This window comes from Rhinichthys klamathensis, unplaced genomic scaffold, assembly GCF_029890125.1.
Source record: "Rhinichthys klamathensis goyatoka isolate OS25496 unplaced genomic scaffold, OSU_Roscu_1.1 h1tg000032l_1, whole genome shotgun sequence".
In the NCBI taxonomy this organism is placed as follows: domain Eukaryota; kingdom Metazoa; phylum Chordata; class Actinopteri; order Cypriniformes; family Leuciscidae; genus Rhinichthys; species Rhinichthys klamathensis.
In genome coordinates this window covers 2,930,570-2,945,857 of record NW_026606581.1, presented here as the reverse complement: position 1 = coordinate 2,945,857, position 15,288 = coordinate 2,930,570, and the positions used below count along the sequence as shown (strand labels likewise).

Genomic DNA, 15,288 nt, shown 5'->3' with positions numbered 1-15,288 from the left:
TCACAGTGAATTAATGGAGGTGATGGCTGCGGATCATGTCATGTCCACTGTCCATTTGTTCGGCGCCACATTTATCACATTTACATCACAGCGCCAATGGTTTTGTCACTCACATGCGCCTCACATCACCAACTCTCATTGAAGTTGAATTGCATCGCACTGACTTTAAGTTTCAGTCAATATGGATGACCCAGTAATACTAAAATCTGCTTCCAGTTTTAATCTAGTTGAAAGAACATTGCTTTCAATCGGATTCAGCAAAGTCAGTGATTGAATGTGTGGGTTATCAGAGGGAAAACAACAAGTTATTTTGGGTCTAAACTGTTTGAGAACATGCGAGGCAGGAAGGGCATGAAGAAAGGTGGTTTGGAGCTTCAGACACATTGTGCGTCATTACTCTCACGTCCTTAAAATGTCAAAAGCAACATCAAACAATTTGAGGTATGCATTCCCCTCACTGTACTTTGATGCTTTTGACAGAAATTTGAAATGTTGAAAATGTTAAGCCTCGTGAACACACATGTGAAATGAAAACAACAACAACAACAACAAAAGCACTTTTGCAAAACCGCCTTAAGCTTAGGGCTCACTTGACTGACATTTTATTGAAGAGGAATACTTATTGCTATTTCTACCTTTTTTGGTCATGGAGTTGCATATCAGCCTCAGCATTTCTCCTCCAGCATCCCATCTGTCATCTAATATGTATTTTCTGTCCTTCAGTGAAAGCTGCTGTATTTACATAGCAGAGATTGCAGTTTCTCTGTTGCCTTCATCTCAACACTTCCAAAGTCCTACACTAAGATCCAACCCAAACAGTAAGCACAGTACAGATCAGAGATATGACTGGGTTAAGCTCAGTTTCAGCTATCTAACTTGGTCTACTTTATGCTACATTGTGCTGTTTCAGCAGCCAGAGAAATGCTGCAAATAGAACCCAGTGGCTGGGTGCAGTCACAACCACACTTTCCTTTGCACCTGGTTCCACTACCAGCGCACCTTCATGTTGAAACCTTTCCAAAACCGCACATTTTTTCGAGCTCTTTTCTTCCTAGCACCTTTTTCTGTCAACTCTTCTGCTCTGTGTGTAGGTCAAGGGTTGCTCTGGAGAGGGAAAAGAAACCATTTGATGGACTATGGAAACAGCCAGGGGGGCAAGGTTAATATTCATGACCAGAGGATTGTATAACTGCACAACTTCAGAATCAGTAGTCAGGAGGAGATGTTCCTGGTCCTGGGTGTGAGTTCTTGACTAAGTTCTGAAACTTCACATGTATTCACATGTAGGATGACTATCGGTGGACCTTCCAATTGTCATAACTGAGGTGAAATGGCACAAGCTGCTCCAAAAATACATAAAGTACATAAAGAAAATGGAGGGGGGTGTGAAACATTCTATGGGGTTCACAGTTCTAGGGGGTCATCTGAGGTTGCCAAGGCATCTCTTCAGTTTCAAGGTGTTCTGAGTGGTTTTACCTTTTTTTCTATGATAATTACTGTCTTCAGGTGTTTTTGTTGTAATCTGAAACCAGTTGCATGCCTACAGGGCCCTGGAAAATTTGTCTATGACACAACCAACTTGTTATTTTTCAGCTTTACAGTAACACAATTGTAGACATGTTTCCTCATTGTTTTGGTAATATGTCTCAGTGTAATGGTCTGCAAGTAGCATTATTCTCATGGACAAGGACAACCTTTTACCTTATAGAAAACAAGTTACTCTTCTGGCCTTGTGCTACACACACACACACACACGCACATGTGTGCGCGCACACACACACACAAGCACATGCTCAGCTGTTGCTAGCAATACAGAAAAAAGCAGAATTAGCACATTTTTGTCTGTTTGCTCTGCTCAAAAATAGCAATCCATTCCAGGACTTCCTGATAGAGGAATTAGAAAGTCTACGAGTGTTACTCAACCCTGATACACAGCCTCAGGTTAAACAGCAACAGTTTGCTACAGAAGCCACACATGAAGCTTTCCGGGCCGTACCCTCTTTCTCTTTCTCCAGCCGCACTGCAAGCGAAACAAGAGTGCTGCTTCCTGTTTATGATGAGAACACATAGAATACCTATAGGCCTATGTTTACAGGCACATTTTACAAGTGCTGCAGGATGTGGCCTCGCTCACGAGGGTGGAGATAGTGTGTGCAGTGAAGGAAAGATGGGGAGGTTGAGGGTTTCTTTATATAGGTATACCTGACAGAACATACCAAGCAACTGATTCAATTCTTTCCATCACATGCACAATGGAAATAGCAACAAGGAACATATTTTATTGATTTTTGGAAAAAGCTATTTTGTTGTTGGGTGCCAGCAAGTTGCTCAATACAAACATGTATTGAACTCTACGTAAACACTGACCATATCTACCAGTGAAGCATTGTACAAGGCTAAAGAAAGTATTTGGACACCTTAGCCGCACTTAAATGCACGAATGTCATTGCATTAGATAAGAAAGTAACCAAGTGGACTTTATAAACAAATCATGCTATTTTTAGAAGATAATGTCAAGTTCCCACAGTTTACATGGGTGTCCTATAGCAAAATAACCACAGATGTAGTTCATTGTGGACAATTAACACTAAGGTGTGACAACCAGAAACTGTCCCAAAAAATTGGACAGTATACATATATATATGTGTGTATGTATATATATATGTATATATATGTGTGTATATATATATATTATTTCTTTTTTTTTAAACCTCACAAACTTATGTAATCAGATATAGTATAAAATATGCATATTTAGCATGCTGTCCGAGGGGAGGGCTCCGAGCTTGGAATTTGGCCCAAACTCAGGGCACAAATCCCTGGATGGGATAGGAATAATCGAGAGTGAGGAGTTGGGGTGGAGGGATGCTGGAAAAACTCGTGGAACAGAAGTCGGCTCTATTGTTAATAAAACATAATTTTGTGAAATGATTGCTTAAGTTTGCATGTGCTACCTCTACAATAAATGCCACTTGGTTCTATATTTTGTTATCTCATGCAATGGAATTAAGATATTTTTTACTTAATTTTAGTATACAAGTCTAAGTCTGACTTGAGTGTTCAAATATGTAAATGTTGAGAAGCAGTATCCGATTTGCTTTACAGAGGCTCTGACATTCTCCTTGTTGCAATTTATCATTTTTTTGTAATATAGTTGATCTAAATTTGGACAAAAAGTTGCCCGTTGTTTAGGAAGACATCAGATAAGGAAACAATAAACTGGCGATTCCCCCTAAATCTGTGAGATCTGATGTCAAAGCAACTGTACTTGGTATAAGGGGGTTTTCAGTTAACTTAATCTGTTTGAGGACAAAGTTACATAACGGCCAGGCTCTAACGGTTGCCCTGATGTAACGTGTCATGCTTTGACTTCTGAGATCTCTCCTCCACTCTCACCCAATTCATAACCATTTCAGAAGAAACCAGGGAAGCAGATTTCCCATTAGAAACTGTAATGGAGTTTGACCATAGCCAGGTCAGTACCCCATCAATTCCTTCTCTAGACTAATGACTGTATTCCTCATAACAACTCCCTCATGACAGTCAACCATGGGTTACAATGTTTCTATGCAGAATATCTGTTTTCCTACATTACAGATGCCAGATCCAGAGATTAGCAAAGCCATAATGATCCAGAATTGGGGTTCTGTGAAAATTGCTGTCCTAACCAAATAAGTTTGTGTTCTCTCCTCCTCAGTGGTCAGTCGCTAGTATAATTCAGTCAAGCTTGGAACGAGACATTCTCAAGACAATTTGGTAGCATGCATAGCCAAAACCATCTACCCTGCCTTATAAACACATATTATTACGATCATTGATAATATTGGTTATTTAAACTTTAATAGCATTTGACAGCTGGACGCGTTTAATTTTCCTTGCTCCAAGTCATCCATCGCCTTGCTTTCACCACAAGATGAATACTGCAAGAAATGATACGCCAGAATTATTTTTTTCAAAAATATGGGTTTTTATTGGTTTTAACTGCAATCAGTCATTACAAAAGAGATCAATCTTATATAAACTCATAGAAATTACTGTAGTGAACAGCAATAGCTGTTAATATGAAGAAAAAAAAAATACATTCAACTCTTTTTTTTTACTTTCTTTGTGTCTATACTGTTAACCAACTTGGACAATCATTGCTTTAACCACTGAGGATACAAGCAATAAGTCATAAAAAAAATAGCATCCCAGCTTTATTTAAGGCAAAGAATACTTGCTCTTGGAATGTGTAAAGAGGCACTTTACATATGGGCTGGAAACTCCAAATGTCCATAGACAACAGAACTTTAACCCATTAGGTCACAATTATTGCCTGCAATTCATCATATCCACCACCACCATAACCGAATAAACTGCTTTAACACTGGAGGTTTATTACCTGCAACATCATTAAACCTTTGTAACGAACAATCGAAACAATAAAAAAAAGCACTTCATGGTGGCATTTAAAATGTGGTACTTATGTTTTAAGGCCACAAAACTCCTGCATCTTGAATCAACTTGTTTAGCTGAAAAAAATGTATGTTGATCATTTGTTCCATATTATATCATATCTATCACCAGGCTCAGGCATTCAGTAAACTGGATTTGTAATCCAAGTCCGTTATTCACAACAAAATGCAATATTTGGTGCTTAAGAAACGATTTTTCACCAGCATAATCAATGTTCAAGGGGGGGAAGGGGGGTTTGGAGTGTGGAAGTGGAAAGTATTTTCTTCCTTTCATTTTTAAAATAACTGTGCTGATGCTAGGAATGATTGTGTGGTAGTACTGATTTTGCAGTCAAATGTTTTGGAAAAGGGAATGACAATAAATAAATCAAAATGCAGAGGATTTTTTTTTTGCTTTTGCTTTTTTGCTTTAAATTAAGTTTCATTTAAGTGTAGTTGCCAACAAAAGTCATTGTAGTACAATATATTAAACTGTGAAAAAAGAAAGCTGACAAGTCTTCACAATCTTAAGATTAATACAGAAGATCATAATTTAACATAAAAGAAAATATATTCTATCGTTTCATTATCAAGATAAATACAAACAAAATTAACAAAAAATGCATATGATCACCAATAAATATGTTTTTGATAAGTTAAATAAGCAGTGACAAGCAAAACCTTCTGTTCTGAAAGGTTTTCAAACAATAACAATAATATAACCATAATAATAATAATAAACAATGACCATAATAAAAATCAAAACCAAGATGTGGAAAGATGACAAAATTACAAAGTGCTCCTCTGAGCAGAATCTATGGAGAGAGAAAAAAAACGTGCATGAAGAACTAAAGTGAAGCTGCAGGAGGTTGAACTGCACCTTGGGAATGATGGAATTCCCCCTCTGTTTGCCGATTGGACTGAGGGAAGGCGGCATTTTGAGGTGGGACAGAAGAAAGAGTTTGTCTTTAAGGTTTAATAACAAGATTCCCTTCCCAACAAACGTTAAGTAACCATCAACTAATGGGGAAAAAGGGGCACTAACAACAACAACAAAAATCGTAAGGAATTGTTCATTTTTGAGTGGAGACATCTCAGGCTGGCTGTAAGCGAGACATGGAGCACATAGCACCTGATTGAACATTTGAATGTGCCTGAAATATTCCAGAGCTCCATTCTCATTCAACCCTTATGAGAGAAGTCCTTCCAGCAGACTGGTGTAATCTGCAACTTCAAGGGAGGGAGAGCACACACTCAAAACAAGAGCTACATAATTAGGCCACAAGGAACGAAAAAAATATATATTAAAGATAAAAGAAACAGTGGTCCATTCACCCCAACACTTAACCCCAGGCACTTGTCTTTTTTTCATATTCTTTTCGCTTTAAACCGGTCTACAAAGACAGTTGTGAAAGGTCTAAGCATGACACTTGTGAACTTTAGGTAGTTATGAAAGAGTGTCCTTGAGAAGAGTGGCAATTTGTGAGGGGGGAAGGGCGCAGATCTCACCCTTAACCATGCCACAGGCTTCGCTACACTTGACTGCAGCTGTGGCACCTGGCACAACAGTCTCATACCTCTCACGATTAGCATTTCGCTAATCCACTTCCTACTCTGCGTGTTTGGCACAGTCACACCAAGAACATAGCAATGGGCTCTGCGAGATGAGGCCCGGAAAACAGAAGGGTCTTGAGGCTGGGAGAGTTTTAGCTTGTTCTGGTTAAAAAGAGTACTCAAAAAGAGAAAGATCCCTTAATTCACTGCATCGGTTTCAGAGTAGAGGTGATACAAGGAGGGAAGTCTACGGCTTCTAGGGGGCCGGAGAAATGGCGAGAGGTAGAGGGAGTGCTAGCGTCTCATCCTCTCTGCCCAAGACTGCTGCATGCAGTAGAAAGGGGGATGGGGTCCGGCTCAGTGTGCTTTAGTCATCAGAGATGGAAAGCCTGCTGAAGATGGGCAGTCGGCGGGTGGTGTCAAGGACGGGAGATTCAGAGCCACTCAGACTTCCGCTCGAGCTGCTCTGGTAGCCCTCTTGGTCAGAAAGCGAATCTGGCTGACTGGATGGAGACTCATAGAGTTGGGGAGACTCTGACATGGCCCTGAAGTAGTAAGGGGTTGGCGTTGGGGAAGATGGCGCCTGGGTGGAAGGGTCGGAGCAGGACAAAGGTGCACTTCCCAGGCTGGGGCTGAAGAGGTTGGCCAGCTCCTGGCTGGAATACGTGAACGGGTTGCTGCTAGGCCAGTCGGGGAGATCGTCAGGCGGAAATATAGGTGGAGGGGTGACAGAGGTGGGACTGTCCCTCAAGCCTCCAGAGCTGGGGAACCCCGCAAAGCTGTAGCTGTGTTGCAGCCGTGGCCTGTCCATCTTGTTGGAGGCCGAAAGGGGGGATGGGGTTGGAGGAGGTCCGCGGCGCTCCTCTGCATTGTGGATGAAGTGGCATCGCGGGCCGTAGGGGCAGAAGCCGATCGTGTGGAATGTGCGGCAGAGCTCCGTCTTGTACTTGGGATGGCGGCTGAGGCTGCGCAACTCATGAATGCCATGGGCAAACTGGCATTTGTCACCGTACTTGCAGGCACCGTTCTCCTCGAATGGCCTGCATAACTCCGTCTTGTAACGGCTCGAGTTGACCTGGCTGTTGGGGCCTCCAGGGCCCGAACACTTCTGTAGCAGGCGATCCCCCGTCTCGGAGAAAGAGCGGTCTCGAAGTCGGTTCTCTTTGTTGCTGCTGCCGGTGGTTCCTGTCCCTGAGCCGAGCAGGGAAGGATCTGCCTTAGCAATGTTCAAGAACTGGTTTTGGTTGAGTTTGGTGCTAGCCAAAGTGACAGAGTGCCGGCGCTGGTAAACCCCAGTGGAGGGTGTCCCCACAGCCTTCCTGTCCAGCAGGCACCCAGTGGGGTTGGAGATGGGCAGACTTGCCCCCGTGCAAGGGACAGAGACAGGGTGCGGTGTACTGAGGATGTTGTTACTGTAGTTCAGCATTTTGTTCTACAAAGGAGAAACAAAAAAAATAGAAAATAATGACATTGAATTCAGTTTTGAAAGCCACAACGTGGCTTAACTGTTTTGCACTGGCTTCATGTTAAACCCATGAGTAAATACAGGCCTAAACAATAGCTAGTTTGGCATGATGCCCACTAAGAGAACGCTTGACTGCTTTAGAAAAGCAAAGAGCGCTGCGCATGTCTGATATGATTAAACACCTAACAACTCATACAGTATCAAATGTGAGACTTGGTTTGTATATAGACCTGTGAAGATTAAGAACCCTGTCTGACAACAAGATCAGCGTCATGTGTGAAACGCCTTCAAACTAGCATTTTTTTCCATGAGAAAATATATCTCTGTACTACACACGGTCAGTTAATATGGGTTAACCACTGAAATAAGCTCATATCTTAGATCAGCTCACCAACTTGACTCACTTTCCAAGTCACTCCTCACAGTCAAAGTTTCATTCAATGAAATCATGGGACAGCCCTGCCTTTGCACAGACTCCTACACCATCTTTTTTACACCAAAACAGGTCAATCAAAAACTAAAATAATTTTTTCCCAGGTTTGAGTATATTTTGATTTAGTTGCTCCACTCTTCAGTAGCTAAACACTTCAAAAGGAAGCAATCTGAAAGATACATGGCAGTTGATACTTGTGGGAAGTTGACGTGTATACCTATGTGTAATGTGTAATACGACGTCAAACGATATTAAAACAGCAATTTTTCACTTGCCATGCATGTAGTCTCTCAATTGAAACGAAGTTAGCTAATTGAATATTAGTACTTTAATGCATTTGTCACACTGCATGACCGTTTTGAATGAACTATTGGAGACAAAAAAGTGATTAATATGGTGATAAAGTACAAATTAATTGCAAGCAATCTCAGGACCTAAGAGAAACACTTTCCCTTAACATTCATAAACTTTTAAACTTAAAATCTTGATTAAACATTATGCGTCAACTATCCACATGTTGTAAAATCACAGCCATGATTTCTCCAGAACAACCTAAACAGGGAACTTTACTGGCTGCAAGCCGCTGGTACGCACATAAGTCTTGTTCATTGCTACATTTTAAACTTGAAATTTGACTTCAGAGTGGTTAAAGCTGTTGTAATTTAGTCGTTGTTGTTTGCTGTTACTTAAAATAACCTAAAACCGTCCATTCAAACTTATTTTCTAAGTCTGATCGTCCACATTCCACAACACAAACTGATCCAGCTGAAACTTTTTTCTTACCTTGTTGCTGATCACTTCGCTAAAGTCGAAGAAAGGCGACAACACGGCTGTGGTCATCTTCCAATCGAGGATAAATCAAACACAGCGAGAAGAATCGGATACTTTAAATTATAACAAGCTAGGTTCTGGTTGTGTAAACTTGTGTTGCCCTATAAGAAACCCCCTCTGTCTTGCTCCTCTCGAAGCATTTCCTTTTAACCCAAATGCAGGAGGGGCCACGAAACGTCGCTACATATGGGCGTTTCTCTCGTGCGCCTTTTTTCCCCCCTCAAGTTTTTACTTCTCTCTCCCTCAGAAGCAAAGCAGTTTAAAAGTTAGCTAGAGCTCTTGTGCATGCTCATAAGTAAATCAGCGACCATGAGTCTTGTTTGTTTCGGTGATTGAAACGTATTGTACGACATTTTGCATAGAGTTCTGTAACGCGCTAATTCAACGTCTGTAACTCCGTGTTTTTTTTTTTGTTTTTTTTACTTGATAGCATATTATGCACATATTTGTCTGCTACGAATTAATCTACAACTTTTAGTTAAACCGAGTTGATGAATGGCAAGTAAAAAGAGAATTGTGCAATTTACTATAACATTAATAGAAAACATTTTGTTCATGAATTTATTGTCAATTCAAAATAACTCATTCACCAACCTTTTTTTCATTGTAACCATTTATTTATTTTTGGTCAATTGAAAGTAGTTGGAAAGTGTTACAAGTGTTTTTCTGTAAATTCTTTATATTTTACTCAGACTTTTACAGCTTTGGTCATGTATGTTAGTTTATTTTACATTAAAAAGTATCCTATAAAGCTAAAGAGTTTATATCAAATTAAATAGTTAGTGCTACTTTTGAGACCACTTCAAAATGCACACTACTCAGGACAGACCCCCTCCCACAGCTCACCTCAGCAAACCATGACAGGGCAAGAACTGCACTCTTGTCCTTCTGTATGTGTTACAGCTGAGGAAGAACAGCACCACTTAGGACAAAAGTTTTACAGAAATGTTGGAGGAGGAGGCAGATTGACTGGGGATGTTTGCTACAACGCTACATTGCCCTGGGCTGTGTGGGGCGGAGGAGAGCAGGATGGGGTCATAACATCCCCCCTCCTCTCAGCCAGAGGTGGATGTTTTTCTAAAGGCATTTTTTTTTCACCACACTTTATTAGTGCGTTTAACATGAGGACTGTAGGCGAGATGCGAGGAACTTGTTTAACTACACTGAGTTCATTGTTTTTTAATTTAAAAAATAATATGAGTATGCTTTTTTAAACAAGTTTAACAAGATCTGTGGTACAGAGTAATCTCCCCCCAGGGTGTAAGAGACACACAACTGAAGGTTGACAGGAATGGTGGAGATTACATTTCAAAGTGTTTCCAGCTAACTTATCAATACTTTGATGATATGGATTGTATCCTCAGAGTTTAGATAGGAAAAGTTATTTTCACTTATACAAAGTTCAAGAATGCATTTGATCTCCAGTTAGTATATAATTGTTTATTTTCATTTATAATGTGTTTGTCACAGATCATGCAAATTAATTTTAGTGTATTTGTTTATTCATAGTGTTTGCGCAGTGTGGGCGGTTGGCCTGTAGAGGGAGCACTTCATTTCAATCGGTGTTTTACAGACATTTCTTTCCTTGGTTCTCCTGTATACAGTTTGCTGAACAGAGAAAGGGAGAGAGTTTGAGATGGTAGTAGAGGTAAGGAATTAATTATCTTACAGGATTACTTTCCATTCTAATCTCTAAGTATGGAGGGGGAAATTGTGTGAGATTTCAAGAGTCAGTTATGTGCTCTGGTAATCGCTCTGCTGGTACAACTGAGCTGATAACTGGAGAGTGATTATTTACTATCCCTCAGACGAATATATTTTTCTTTAATTCGAGATCTGTTTACTTGGGGGGTCTTTTCCTGCAACTCAGAATCTGCTGTCCCTCTTGCCTTTTTTTTCTACTCAAGGCTAGTGTTTTAAAGGCCAAGCACAATTGAAATGAGAAAAGAATTAATTGTCCATAAAAGTTTGGCCACAGTACAGTAAGTGGTACACCACCAGATCTCTCCAGTCATGTTGTTCCCATGCAATTCCTCTACAAAGTAGCTGTTGCACTCTCTCCTTTTTATACAGTGCCTCAGCAGTTATACAGTTGCTTCAAGGGTCAAAAGGGTCTGCTGAAAAGATGCCTGCTGTTTAACTGTTTACCTCGAAAATATAAACAAGTAAGGTTTATATGGCCGTCTCTTTGACCCCTATATGGGAATAGCTTTAGGCCCCATCCACACTACTGCGTTTTAGTTTAGAAACGGATAATTAAAACGAATACGATCTCCGTCCACACCAGCGTTTTAGCTGCGTATTAGAATTGATCTCCGTCCACATTAAAACGACTGAAAACGCGGATCAAGTGACCATTCACCAACACTGGGCATGCGCGTGCCGTTGTAAACACAACTTCATTGATAAAATTATCCCACCATGCTCTGGGTTAACCCCAAACCGACGCTCCATGTACGGTCAACGCCGCCGCTGCTCACGGGAATTGTCACAGATCGCTCGAATAATAGCTTGACTCCGGCACATGTAGGCAGTAATAGCGTTGTAAAATGCAGAATTTACTTGTACAACAGCTGCTAGCAAAGATATACGCCTTGACTGATGACACCCAATCATAGAGCCGAGCGTGAGCCTCTACTACGTCATCGTTTCTAAAGTCCTCCGTTTGGACCCGTCTACACTAAAACGCCCTCCGGAGATTCAAAACGAAAAACGGATCGGCAGCGTTTCTAAACTTCTCCGTTTTGGGTCTCCGTTTTTGCCGTTTTAGTGTGGACGGGAGGTGCAAACGTAGCAAAAGATCTCCGTTTTTAAACGAAAACGCAGTAGTGTGTACGGGGCCTTAGTCCCCTAGCTTAAAGATCATGACATTAGCTGTTAGCTATTATGCTATTGAAACCCACTGCTTATCCCTTTATTAACCCCCCCTTTCCTCTATTTTCGTAGAGTTGGAGCAAAGGAACTAAGGAAGCTGGAAACAGGACACTGGAGCAAAGGTAAATGTAGATGGGGGGAAAGTGTCAGGGTTTGAAGACAGGAAATAGGAAATTGATGAAAATATGATTATTGAAATAGAATTTCCTGTCTTGAGTTTATCATGTGAAATGCCAGGTCAGTTTCCTCTCTGACCAGGTTCCCTGTCCTGTTGATCATGAGAAAGGGTGAACTCCCCAAACTGAGTCATTCCTATTGAGCAGGGTCAGAAACACACATTATCACTGTAGAAATCATTATTTTAAAGTTTTTTCTTTTTCAGATTATTCTTTGGTACAATGTAAGGGGACATTTTTAAGGACATTTATGGCTTTATGCTGTATATTGTCGTCTAATCATGTAAAAACAGTTTCATCCATTTATGTTAAATAGATCAATTGAATCAGATTAATAAATTAAATTATATAATAAAATATATTTTTTGTATAATATAATTGTAAAAAATAATATATAATTCAGTATATAATTTAATACATTAAATTATATAATAAAATATATATCTTTGGATAATATAATTGTAAAAAAATAAAATATAATTCAGTATATATATATATATATATAAATCTTATATTTAAATATTAAATAATACATTTACATATTTATATTACCAATAATTTTATGTATAAATTATAAAAAAAATAATGATAATTGAAAAAAATTAATTGTAAATAATACAATATATACACTGAACATTTTATATATTAAATAAATAAATAAATGGGCCATTTTTGTCACTTCAGGTACCATTTTTGCACCAAAGTTCATTTGTAACCCCCGAACTGCACTACACTGACAACATGGTGATAGATGATATCCATTTTCAATAATGAAACCTATTTCATTGACCTCCAAACAATCAGAAATAAAAAGCCCGGGATGTGATTGGATTCCCGCAGTCGAGATGTTCTTTAGACCTGACCTCCGAACAGGTGTCATGGTCATGCTGAGGACGGTGCTGAAATGAGATATTAGCGAGCCCTTCACTCAACGTGGTCAAAATCAATGATCTTTGTGAGCTGCGGCCAGCGCAGGAACAGTGGAGGCCATTCTCTGTGTGAGAAATGCCCTCCGTCCATCTGTCTCCATTCTGGAGCCGACCCCCTCAGCACAGAACCTCTCCTGTGTGGTCACAACTAGAGTTACATGGCCCATGTGTCCAGTGCCGGGCCGGATAACAAACAAGGCCGAAAGTGAAGTCAATCTTCCCTATCTCACTGTGTCTGCAAATTACTGTTTCTGCTTCTACATACATTCTTGAGCAAAATCTTGGACACAAATGGGAAGCCAGCTGGAAAGAAAATTGCATTTTCTCCACTTGTTTAGTTTGTGTTATATATGCATTGTTTCATGTTCTGGTTTCTCTGAAACACAGCATGTGGTTTAAGTTATTGTTTTGTGTACTGAGTAATAAAGTTAAAAACATTTTTGAATTGTTTGTTCCAGTGTAATGCAATCCTGTACAGAATATCTCTGAATTACTGCAAGAAGTGAATGATCATAAACAGCGGGAAAAACCCGAATCAACACTATATGATCATTAATGAAAACTAGATTATTACATACATATATTTTATATATATATTTTTAGGTTGTTATTAGGGGGTTGTTAGGGTGTTCTGGCTGGTTATTAGGTGGTTGCTCTCTGGTCAAAAGTGCCAACCCCAGAGTGCCTAGATAACACTTGGATCCAGAGTCAGATATTAATGGGGGCTTGATGCAAAAGTGCCACAGAACATGGCAGAAATGCCCCCCAAATTCCTAATGTGAAACAGAGGCCAGTTATTCTTATTATGACATTAGATTTATTTGAATGTTGATTTTTTTGGTTTGAAAAAAAAACTTAATTATAGCATAACATAGTATACCCATCCTCCACAAGCCACAAATTTGAGGTGTCATTCATATTTGTGGCAAAATAAATGTAATACTTAATACAAATCCCTTACGCCTTTAACTAATTTTATCATCCTTAATAATAATTATGGATAATTAAAGACATTTAACATAACTCCATATAGAAATTAGGTTAATTATGTAAATCGTTGATGACTCATACACATGAAAGAAATAGCCCTGAAGAAAAACATGTCTTATGATTACATTGTAGATTGTGTCATTGCATGTTGTCATTGGGCAGAGGGGACACAACGTTGGACAGAGGAAGCAAGGGTGGACTGGAAACCAGCTGGATTAGCTCCAGTGGCCGTATAGAGGATGTTTGTCTTTTTTAGATTTGAGTAATTTTGACATTTAGAGGCTATATTTGGTCAGATTATGTTATTTATCTTCTTTTTAGTAGCATGACGGAATGTGAACAGTGCACTAAACCGGAGGTGAGACTCACTGTGTGACATTATGTTTGTGCGAGCAGCAGATTGCCGCTTTGCCTGAGTCTGTCTGAACGTGTCTTTCCAAAACTGCTCTCCACTCTAATTACTGTTATCCACAATCTACTCAAGAGTTCAGCACCTAAACCTGTACTTGTGCTCCAAACTTGCACATTTGTATCAATTATGTTCGCTAGAGAGGGTATATTTGAGGCCATGCTCCTATGCGGCATCTCACAATCCACTCATGGGCATGTAGGGATAATTGACGCTTTCAGACAGTAGTAAAACAGTGTGGTCAACAAAGTTGCATGCAGCTCTCCATTTTGTTCCTCGTATAAAAGGTCAGGTGTCTCCAAACTATCAAGCTGCAAAAGGGAAAGACTTCATAGTTTAACTTGAAGATCATGGAGACAAAACAGGGATTTTCTTTTTGCTCTGCTGTAATGGCATACCTCTACGGTCCGTTCCTTGTAGTAATGATTAAGTAGAGGTGGAGAAAGCTCTTGTGAGCAACATTAAAGGTATGTGGGCCGTGGTTGGGCAACCGCAGCACAGTAAATCCTTTCCTCCGCATTCTCCCAGGGGAGAGTTTTCATAAACTGAGTTGGCGTGTGCCAACTTGCCATATAAGATCAATGCTTTCTTGACCTCTCATTTTGATTTCACAAATGTTTTCAATCATATTCTCGAAAAGTTTGTCTCTGGCTGCCATCCATCCATGAAAATAGTGGGGGTTTAATGTAGTGCTTGATGAACGAGTAACATGTCCTTTCAGTTTTCTGTCTTTAAAGCAAAGGCTTTAAAGTTTTGCATGGGAGGATTGTTTGATGAAAGGATATTGCAGCTGAGAGTTGAAGTAAGTCTCATGTCAACAAGATATTGTTGGATATAGGCTACTATTTTATGTTTCTGTACATTAATCATCTAGTCTTTCTCAATAGACTCAATGTTTAAGGCTGCGTCCCAATACCTCCCCTTACCCTAGATTTCTGCCCTTACCCTTGTTTTTGCGCGTTCTCGTGTAGGGGTAGGGTGTCCCAATACTCCAAAGAGCAAGGGGGAGTGCTATTCTCCCCTTAAAATCAACCCTCAAAACATAGTGCGGTCCGATGCAGGCTTAAAACGAAGTGGAAGATGAAATTACCCAGGATACCTTGCGAACTCAGCGAGCCGGTGTGGTGAATAATCCGGTCACTCGGTGTGAATAGTCCGGGCGTAGGACCCAAGCAATCCGATTGGTTCAAAGCA

At 40.0% G+C, this 15,288-nt stretch overlaps 1 protein-coding gene across 1 annotated transcript; it reads right to left on the bottom strand.

Annotated features, from left to right (window-relative positions):
- Positions 1-4,750: 4,750 nt before the first annotated feature.
- On the bottom strand, positions 4,751-8,849 carry zfp36l1a (zinc finger protein 36, C3H type-like 1a). The gene is made up of 2 exons (XM_056245571.1): positions 8,669-8,849; positions 4,751-7,419 (listed from the first exon to the last, which is right to left on the bottom strand). Exons 1-2 carry the CDS (start codon positions 8,723-8,725, stop codon positions 6,355-6,357), a joined length of 1,122 nt encoding a protein of 373 aa, XP_056101546.1. The 5' UTR covers positions 8,726-8,849; the 3' UTR covers positions 4,751-6,354.
- Positions 8,850-15,288: the final 6,439 nt, after the last annotated feature.